This window comes from Camelina sativa, chromosome 9, assembly GCF_000633955.1.
Source record: "Camelina sativa cultivar DH55 chromosome 9, Cs, whole genome shotgun sequence".
Classification (NCBI taxonomy): domain Eukaryota; kingdom Viridiplantae; phylum Streptophyta; class Magnoliopsida; order Brassicales; family Brassicaceae; genus Camelina; species Camelina sativa.
In genome coordinates, this window is record NC_025693.1 from 27,324,827 (window position 1) to 27,335,189 (window position 10,363).

Consider the following 10,363-nt stretch of genomic DNA (forward strand, 5'->3'; position numbering starts at 1 on the left):
AAAAAAAAAAAAAAAAAAAAAAAAACAAAATATAAAAAAAAAAAAGATGTGAAAGATCTCGATTATTTATAATATCCATCCGGCCGACTCACTTCTGGGCTTCTGTTGGGCTTCACACCCCTTTTATCCTCATTCCTTTTACTAGGGCTAACCCGAGCTAGGCCCGTTATGTATTTGACAATTGTTATTTTTAAGTCCCTTAATTATACTATTTGTTTTTCTTTTTATTTTTCTTTTTAAACAATCCCCCATGTTAATGCCCAAAGCCATCTCTGGAATTGAACTTCCTCGGAACAGCTAATATTTTGAGTCGCCAACGGTTACTGAAGAAGCAGTATCTGAACAGCTAAGAGGCTTATTGTGTCAAGCTTCTACCACGTTGCAGCAGCTTCCTGAACCTATCAAGGATACTCTAGCCATTGGTCTAAGAATTCCCCTTGGCACGTAAGCCACATAATATAAAGCATCTTTTTTAAGATTTTTCCCTTCTCACATATGTAAACAAACATTGTAACCACTTAGTGTTGTTGTTATTTGAATTTCAGGTGGAACTTACCAAAGATTCTTCATGATATCTTTATCTTGTCGCAGGCTGCGTTTACTACTACATGGAAAAGGAACTTGCTCGTATTAGAGGGAAAAGGAAGCTTATATTTGATAAATTCAGGGCTAGAGGAATCATCAGATTCATTGAGGAGAGTGAGTGATTCGATCGGTTACAGATTTTTATATGAATAAATTGGTGTTGATGGCTGTAGCTGTTCGTAAAGTGCTGTTTTAGCTTTCTTTCTTTGTTTTTCTTCAAAAGGGTTTCTGTGAAACATGTTTACATGGAAACTAAGTAACTCTTTGTTATATGACATCCTTCAGAGAGTTGTAATCTCTCGGTATATCTCTAATCAGACTTTTTTAAAAACAATAAGTTTTGTTTTATTAACATGCCATGATACACCTGCTTCAGCTAGATAATGGTTTTGGATGTGTTTTTTTTATTAGCTCAGATTACAGAGGATTGAGAGAGCTATAGCCATCACTATACCAAATTGCTTCTTAGCACGTCCTTTGATGCTTGCTGAACTTTTGGAGACAGCTGCAATATTTTATATTTCGCTTTCTTTTAGTTCCGAGAAAGCAGGAAACTATTGTTTTGCACGAGTAGAATCAATAGTACTGCAAAAAGAGTGGTAGTGATACCTTTATCTTTATGTTCAGCATTCTGAGAGGATTCAGTGAATTGCTTAAATATCTGAGAGGCTGGTGAATCTAGAGGCAAATGTAGAAGCTCTTCTTGCAAACAAAATGAAGTAATGAGAAAAATATAGTCTGTCACCATGCAAAAGCTGTTGAATTATTCAAGAAAATATTGTACAAGATATTTGGTTATGAAATCTGTCACCTGGGCATTTTGAGATATTTGCAGGGACGTGGCAAGCCGAAGGGAGGCTCATTGCACGATTGGCATCAACTTTGAACCCTAAACCAGGATCATCTCTGTCTTTGACAAGAGTACAAAGACATCTCTTGGTCTGCCCTTTGTCTATGTTTACCTTGAGTTTGCTGCAACATGTTGAGTCTGGAGCTTTAGCTTTGTTACTGACATAAGGAAGACAAGAGTAGAGATCAGACATGGCATCCTGACATCCCTTTATGTCCTGATTCAGATCTGATCTCACACCAAGAAACATTACTGCTACTGTTATGCATAGAGCCAACATTTGAGGATTTTGATTGTAACCCATGAATCTTGCCATCAGTTTATGCAGCAGAGTAAGAAGTCAACATGGCTTTTTATAAGCCTATCTACAGACTTGCTTCTTGTTCACATATGTTTCCCTCTCTACTTGGATAGATTAGTCAAAGTTCTAACTCTGCAAGAAACTTGATTTAAAATGCTCATATAATGAATACTAGTTGACATGTCTCATGTCTGTTTGAAATTTGAGTTTGGATCATCTGCAATTATTGGAGGCTTATATATAAATATAGTAAGTTGTTCACAATTCGTTTTCACAGTATCTGCAAGATATCCCACAAGTAAAGCGAGTAGAACATTGATGGGTCAAGCTGTATTGTTAAAGTTTAAGGAGGCTTGCAACCATACCTAGAAGAGACAGTTTTTTATACTCAGGTTCTTTGACTGTAAACTCCCGTCAACATTTTTTTGAAGAATCTAATGTTTACATTGTTACAATGACAAGCCAGTGAAGACAAAACCTGCTGGCAAAGAGGAATAACTATAAGAAGAAAAACCAAACGAACCGAAAAGTTATCATACTTCTTACATTGGGAGCAAACTAAATAAAACTGTGATAGAGTAGAACGCAAGCGAAAAACCCAGCAGGAGAAAACCCGGGGACATGGCACGCGATCTTCCTCATGTAGATTAACCATCTCCACTGGAACATGTCTTTGAGTAGCGGTTATTANCTTTGATTGTAACCCATGAATCTTGCCATCAGTTTATGCAGCAGAGTAAGAACTCAACATGGCTTTTTATAAGCCTATCTACAGACTTGCTTCTTGTTCACATATGTTTCCCTCTCTACTTGGATAGATTAGTCAGAGTTCTAACTCTGCAAGAAACTTGATTTAAAATGCTCATATAATGAATACTAGTTGACATGTCTCATGTCTGTTTGAAATTTGAGTTTGGATCATCTGCAATTATTGGAGGCTTATATATAAATATAGTAAGTTGTTCACAATTCGTTTTCACAGTATCTGCAAGATATCCCACAAGTAAAGCGAGTAGAACATTGATGGGTCAAGCTGTATTGTTAAAGTTTAAGGAGGCTTGCAACCATACCTAGAAGAGACAGTTTTTTATACTCAGGTTCTTTGACTGTAAACTCCCGTCAACATTTTTTTGAAGAATCTAATGTTTACATTGTTACAATGACAAGCCAGTGAAGACAAAACCTGCTGGCAAAGAGGAATAACTATAAGAAGAAAAACCAAACGAACCGAAAAGTTATCATACTTCTTACATTGGGAGCAAACTAAATAAAACTGTGATAGAGTAGAACGCAAGCGAAAAACCCAGCAGGAGAAAACCCGGGGACATGGCACGCGATCTTCCTCATGTAGATTAACCATCTCCACTGGAACATGTCTTTGAGTAGCGGTTATTACAGCTGCAGTATCTCTACAAAATATTTTTTCACCTGTGAAGTTTGCAGNTTTATTACAGCTGCAGTATCTCTACAAATTATTTTTTCACCTGTGAAGTTTGCAGCATCAGCGTCTGGCCCTGGGCATGCAGCGGAATTCAGCTAAAAGTGCAATGTGATCAGAAGACCATTCTGGAGATGGAAGAGCAGTGTCCTTCCTCAAGCTCTCTTCATCCAACAGTTCCAATAATGATTCCACTGTTAACGTATCAGCTGAAACCCAAAAAAACAAAAAAAGCAAAAGCAAAATGTTTACATGAAAAAGAAATCTGAGGTGAAAGCAGCCAATGGCTGCGAAAGCAGGGAAGTTCTCGCTTAAGTTAACCTGTGTAAAATATGTAATCAAGTGTGCCTATAAAGTCCCTGGTACAGTTGGTAAACAATGGTTCATTTGATGCAGGATCCATTCTTCTCCTTTGCTGCTCAGCAATAAGGCTGCCTCCCATTCTTGCAAATGATGAGTAAGCACTAACCTGCATTGCTCACAAGATGAGATAATTATCCATATGTTGTAGTTCTAAAGTTTATAAGTATGTCTTTGGCGGTTCTATGCATCTCTTTTCCGTTTTTGTGAAAGATAATTACCAATGGCAGCTGATGAGTTAGCTTGGTGTGAGGACGCAAAATTCCAAGAGGATCGACCATCAAATCTGGGTGCAATGGATCGACCTTCCCCATAGCAAGAAGTGAATGAGGAGCACTAAAAACATTTAGAAAGAACTCTAAGTTAATTCAATTAGATACCATAATCATAATTTGATATAGGTTAAAACATTTTTGCAGTTTAGGCATAGCAAATAGTTAAACCAGCCAGACCTCGCTGGTACTGTGTTGAAATCTCCACACACAAGCATCGGAATATCTGCACTAGCAGCTATTTTCTCCAGTCCCTTCAATAATGTGTGAACCTAGTTTGAGCAAGAATGATTATTAATCAGTAGTGATGTTAGAACCTGAAATCTGAGAGTTCTTTTACTATGAGAAATAAAGACGAACCTGCCAGAGCTTTACATCCTTCAGTTCATGAGAAACGTTTACATGCGTGTTAGCCTGCAAACATCAAGAAAGAGAGAAAATGTTATCACCTCGAGGTCTTGAAGGCAGAAGAGTAGGTGTAAACACATAAAATCCAACTCTAGTAACGTCTCTTACAAAAAATGTGGCAAACTCACCACACAAAGTAGCTGGCGCTTCCCAGGATTGTCAGCAGCCTGGTTTCCAAATTTTGCTTCCAGTACAACTATTAAAGCAACATTGTCCTAAAAAGAAAGAGTATAAATCAGTTTAACATAAAAGACAAACACAGAGATGTGTGGAAATAGAAATCGCACGGTGAGCATCTCTCAGTACCTTAACCAAACGATTCAAAGCAGTCTTCTTCTGGGTAACAGCAGGAATAAGAGCCTCGGTCAAAGACTGGGCAGCCTTATTGAACTCAACCTGGACAAGAAGCCCGATGTTTTAACAAAAGGGCTTACATAGATAGGTAATCAAGTGGAACACTAAAATATACCTCGTATTTTTTAACATGAGAAAACCTGTCTCTTCTGAAAAAAGTAGCACATCCATCAATTGTGTTTGTATTACCAACGTAAACCTAAGATTATTAAAAATAAATCAATATGTTCTGGTCAGTACATCTTGTCACATAAGTGACAAGGAAAAGGTTATAGGGGGTCAAGGGGATGCGTCCAAACAAACCTCATTTGTCTTCCTCTTGAAAAGAGCTTGGTATCCATGCTTATCCAGCTCAGGAGCGAAAAACTCATCAAAATGATCATTCTGTACCTGCAAGATGGAAAAAAAGGAATTATTGGAGAGGTATTTGTTTATAATTTAACAGGAAGCAATTGCAACGTTTCCAAGCCAGTGCAACTTGTGCCAGAAAATATTTAGCATACCTCTTGCAGACAAACTATATCTGCGCGATACTTGACAATTTCCCGTAGTAAATTCTGTCTACGGTATGTCCAAGCGAGAGCCCACGCGGGACAGTAACTGTATATGTCGCTGCTAGCGTATGTATCAGCCAATATATTGTAGGAGAGCACAGTGAATGATCCCATAGAAAAAGGTCTTCCATTAGAATCCAGCTGTCCGATAACATCAGCTCCATTAACAGGAATCAGCCTTCGCGGAGAAGGTGATGGAGCTGGAATAACACGGGAGGTCAATATGGTACAAGAAAGGCCCACATTCTGTTTTGTCTCGGCATTGACCACTACACACTCAAACTTCAAAACATGGCCAATATCATCAGCCATTGGTGTGTATGTCTTAGAGCGTCCAACCTCAACAAGTGTTTCTCCTCCAGCACCTGTCTTTTGAGTTATGGCTGCGGGATAAACATTCGTTAAACTACCACTGGTGCTGAGAATGCCAGATCCAGACCCTGAACTATTCAAACGNTTCACAAGATGAGATAATTATCTATATGTTGTGGTTCTAAAGTTTATAAGTATGTCTTTCTCGGTTCTATAAATCTCTTTTCTGTGTTTATGAAAGATAATTACCAGTGGCAGCTGATGAGTTAGCTTGGTGTGAGGACGCAAAATTCCAAGAGGATCGACCATCAAATCTGGGTGCAATGGATCGACCTTCCCCACAGCAAGAAGTGAATGAGGAGCACTAAAAACATTAAGAAGGAACTCTAAGTTAATTAAATTAGATACAATAATCATAATTTGATATAGGTTAAGACATTTTTGCAGTTTAGGCATAGCAAATAGTTAAACCAGCCAGACCTCGCTGGTACTGTGTTGAAATCTCCACACACAAGCATCGGAATATCTGCACTAGCAGCTATTTTCTCCAGTCCCTTCAATAATGTGTGAACCTAGTTTGAGCAAGAAAGATTATTAATCAGTAGTTATGTTAGAATCTGAAATCTGAGAGTTCTTTTACTAAGAGAAATAAAGACTAACCTGCCAGAGCTTTACATCCTTCAGTTCATGAGAAACGTTTACATGCGTGTTAGCCTGCACTCATCAAGAAAGAGAGAAAATGTTATCACCTCGAGATCTTTAAGGCAGAAGAGAAAGTGTAAACACATAAAATTTAAATCTAGTATTATCTCTTACAAAAGATGTGGCAAACTCACCACACAAAGTAGCTGGCGCTTCCCAGGATTGTCAGCAGCCTGGTTGCCAAATTTTGCTTCCAGTACAACTATTAAAGCGACATTGTCCTAAAAAGAAAGAGTCTAAATCAGTTTACATGAAAGACTAACACAGACAATGTGTGGAAACAGAAATCGCACAGTGGAGCATCTCTGAGTACCTTAACCAAACGATTCAAAGCAGTCTTCTTCTGGGTAACAGGAATAAGAGCCTCGGTCAAAGACTGGGCAGCCTTATTGAACTCAACCTGGACGAGAAGCCCGCTGATTTAACAAAAGGGCTTACATAGATAGGTATAATCAAGTGGAACACTAAAATATACCTCGTATTTTTTAACATGAGAAANCTTATCACTCTGTACCCGATACCTGAAACAAATGATCCATCTTTAAAATACAGAACCAAAAAGACAGACTAAAGACTTATAAAACCCACTTCATAATCATTTCCAAACTCAAATTTGCAAACAAAATTCCCGAACTTTCGTTTAAAGAAGAGCAGATTGAAGAGTGAAAGAAAGCAACAGGGATAACAACATACCATCTGTACTTTAAGAAGTGACCTTCAAGCGGAGCTGATTCAGGAACATCATCGGTGGTGGGAGTCTTATCCGGGCGGCGGAGAAGCACGTAAGGTGTAAGTTCACATCCAACAATAGGTATCTCCGACGGTAGATGTACTCGTATTACGCTAAGCATTTCTTTTTTTTCCTAACTAACTAAGCTCAAAGGTTGAAACTTTTAGAAATATGTAAACTGATAAAAGAGAGCAGAAGAAGAAACAAATCGGATCCCTNTAAACCAATATGTTCTGGTCAGTACATCTTGTCACATAAGTGACAAAGAAAAGGTTATAGGGCGTCAAGGGGATGTGTCCAAACAAACCTCATTTGTTTTCCTCTTGAAAAGAGCTTGGTATCCATGCTTATCCAGCTCAGGAGCGAAAAACTCATCAAAATGATCATTCTGTACCTGTAAGATGGAAAAAAGGAATTATAGGAGAGGTATTTGTTCATAATTTAACAGGAAGCAATTGCAACGTTTCCAAGCCAGAACAAATTGTGCCAGAATAGCATACCTCTTGCAGACAAACTATATCTGCGCGATACTTGACAATTTCCCGTAGTAAATTCTGTCTACGGTATGTCCAAGCGAGAGCCCACGCGGGACAGTAACTGTATATATCGCTGCTAGCATATGTATCAGCCAATATATTGTAGGAGAGCACAGTGAATGATCCCATAGAAAAAGGTCTTCCATTAGAATCCAGCTGTCCGATGACATCAGCTCCACTAACAGGGATCAGCCTTCGCGGAGAAGGTGATGGAGCTGGAATAACACGGGAGGTCAATATGGTACAAGAAAGGCCCACATTCTGTTTTGTCTCGGCATTGACCACTACACACTCAAACTTCAAAACATGGCCAATATCATCAGCCATTGGTGTGTATGTCTTAGAGCGTCCAACCTCAACAAGTGTTTCTCCTCCAGAACCTGTCTTTTGAGTTATGGCTGCGGAATAAACATTCGTTAAACTACCACTGGTGCTGAGAATGCCAGATCCAGACCCTGAACTATTCAAACGAAGCAACTCTTCTTCATCATTCCCTTCTGTAGCAGCAGCACTGGCAGCACGCTCGTGCAACACACGGTGATGCTGCCACGCATCTGAAAAGCACTTGGTAGAACAGTGGAAACTTTTGGAAACAGGAACCTTAGACTTTAAACATCCCAAACACTGCAATGTAGCCGGCTCAGATGGATGCACACTACAAATAGCAACTTTTTTATCACTCTGTACCCGATACCTGCAACAGATGATGCATCTTTAAATACAGAACCAAAAAGACAGACTAAAGACTTATAAACCCCACTTCATAATCATTTCCACACTCAAATTTGCAAACAAACAAAGACTTGAACTTACTAAGAAACAAATACATAAATTCACAAAAGCTAGTAAAAAAAGGAGCAGGTTGAAGAGTGAAAGAAAGCAAAAGGGATAACATACCATCTGTACTTTAAGAAGTGACCTTCAAGCGGAGCTGATTCAGGTACATCATCGGTGGTGGGAGTCTTATCAGGCCGGCGGAGAAGAACGTACGGAGTAAGTTCACATCCAACAATAGGTATCTCCGACGGTAGATGCACTCGTGTAACGCTAAGCATTTCTTTTTTTTTCCTAACTAAAAAACTGTAATTTCTCAAAACACTACACGAAGCTCAAAGGTTGAGACTTTTAGTTTTAGATATATGTAAACTGATAAAAGAGACCAGAAGAAGAAACAAATCGGATCCCTAACGGATCCGCCATTTACTTAACCCTAAAACCCACCAGCGTAGATGAACCCTAATTCTCCCCCACCCCTCAATTTTCTCAACTACAACAAGTTTCTCCAAACCCCAATTTTACGACCTAGAAAAATTTATTCTCAAGAAATTGAATCCAAAGAGTTAGATCGATAAATTTCGCTACGACTAGAAAAAAATAAATAATTTCCAAAGACGGACACAGACCCAATACGCAGTATTTTTTTAATTTTATTTTATTTTTCCAAAAGGGGAACAACAAAGGCTAACAAAAAAAAAACTAAGATATTTATTTTTATTAATATCCAATTACTACTGAAAAAATGATAATGACCTATATTAACATTTTTTCAACAGTTGTTATTCAAAATTGGGAAAAGACAGATAATTATATCATCACAATAAACAATATTTAGTAAATGATTAATTATAAAAAGATGTTTGAAAGAGTGTAAATGGGAAATGATAGCACACACTTCATATATTTATGACATTTGTTTAAAAATAAAATTGGTAAGTAAAAATTATTTTTTTGCTGGCAATTAATTTACTAAATTTGTCAGTAATTACTTTTTGTCCAGACCATAATAAATATTCGTCTTTACCCAATCCGTGCTCTTCGTGTTATCACGCGCTAACTTAGTAAATCGCCGACACGCAGTTTACTTCGTTATAGTTACGCCGGCACGCTTTTCGTTAGTAGAAAACGGCAAACAGTCCGAAAATTAAAAAGCCTTGTTGGATCGAAATACAAATATCTCTTCCATCTTTTTCTCTTTTGCTTATTTCCCAGAAACCTTTTGTTTCATTTCATTTTGCTTTCGTGTGCGATCGCGAGAGAAGAAGGGAGAAGAAAAAAAATTAGGGTTTATAATCTGAAGGTTTTTTTTCGAACACCATTGATCCTTGATCTAGGTTTCTCTTCTATTCGAGTTTCTTTTAAGTTCTGGCTTTCATATATCTTCTCTATGTGCATGGTGTCCGCTAAATCTATGCAGCGTTGTCCTGTTCGATTCCGTTTAGCTTCTAGGGTTTAATGATTTGTGCATTTTTTGGTTTTGAGGAATTGATTCTTCTCAGCTTTGCGTTAGTTTATCGTGATTTTATTGTTTAGATTTTTCCGATTAGCTGAGGTTTTTTTCTTTAAGGTTCTTCTAGAGATAGTTCTCTCGAATCGATCTGCATTTTTTCTTCGTTTTCAGTATTTTGATTTGTTGAGTCGTTCTGTTATATCTTACATGCACAGCTGCAATTTGATTTCTGGAAAATGAACTTGTTCTAACTGAAATTTATAACGATCTTAGGGCTTTGATCAAACTCAGTTTGTTCTTTCTCGGAGGTTGTAGTTTGCAATCATGAGTTCAAATTCATGGGCTGATGTTTCTGAATCGGAGAGGGCACCACCATCTGGTGGTTGGGGTTATTCTCGTCCGTCGCGAACCAACTATGTTCCTCCACATCTCAGGAGTCGTACACCATCTTCGGAGTTTGCTGCTCCTTCACCTGGTAATGATCGTGGGGGATATGGTGGTCCACATAGTGGTTATGGTGGTCGAGGCCAAGGTTATGCTGGTCGAGGAGGTGGTGGCTATGCTGGTAGAGGAGGAGGTGGTGGTGGCGGTTGGAATAACAGAAGTGGAGGTTGGGACCGTAGGGATACTGAAACTAACCCGTTTGGTAATGATGGAAATGCAGACCCGGCTGTTACCGAGCAGGAAAACACAGTCATTAACTTTGAGGCGTATGAAGATATTCCCATCGAGAC

General features: G+C 38.5%; 3 protein-coding genes across 8 annotated transcripts in view; 1 reads left to right on the top strand and 2 right to left on the bottom strand.

Annotated features, from left to right (window-relative positions):
- LOC104715781 (DEAD-box ATP-dependent RNA helicase 11-like) overlaps positions 1-10,363 on the top strand; it is a 23,474-nt gene that overhangs the window by 9,774 nt on the left and 3,337 nt on the right. The gene's annotated exons all lie outside the window — the stretch shown is intronic.
- LOC104712536 (protein YLS3) lies at positions 760-1,769 on the bottom strand. Its single transcript, XM_010429458.2, has 3 exons — positions 1,397-1,769; positions 1,195-1,284; positions 760-1,090 (listed from the first exon to the last, which is right to left on the bottom strand). Exons 1-3 carry the CDS (start codon positions 1,749-1,751, stop codon positions 993-995), a joined length of 543 nt encoding a protein of 180 aa, XP_010427760.1. The 5' UTR covers positions 1,752-1,769; the 3' UTR covers positions 760-992.
- On the bottom strand, positions 2,133-8,824 carry LOC104712537 (carbon catabolite repressor protein 4 homolog 1). 4 transcript variants are annotated; one of them, XR_002033259.1, is made up of 13 exons: positions 8,300-8,823; positions 7,828-8,096; positions 5,072-5,532; positions 4,872-4,958; positions 4,684-4,767; positions 4,521-4,610; positions 4,343-4,429; positions 4,167-4,220; positions 3,987-4,078; positions 3,756-3,870; positions 3,496-3,643; positions 3,181-3,383; positions 2,133-2,419 (listed from the first exon to the last, which is right to left on the bottom strand). XR_002033259.1 is itself a non-coding variant. In XM_019229394.1 (13 exons), the coding sequence occupies exons 1-12, from the start codon at positions 8,455-8,457 to the stop codon at positions 3,238-3,240; spliced, it is 1,791 nt and encodes a 596-aa protein (XP_019084939.1). In that variant the 5' UTR covers positions 8,458-8,823; the 3' UTR covers positions 2,838-3,164; positions 3,221-3,237. The 4 variants fall into 4 exon arrangements, 1 of the variants encoding a protein (XP_019084939.1); XR_002033260.1 differs by lacking the exon at positions 2,133-2,419 and adding an exon at positions 2,838-3,124; XM_019229394.1 differs by lacking the exon at positions 2,133-2,419 and adding an exon at positions 2,838-3,164 and having other exon boundaries at positions 3,221-3,383.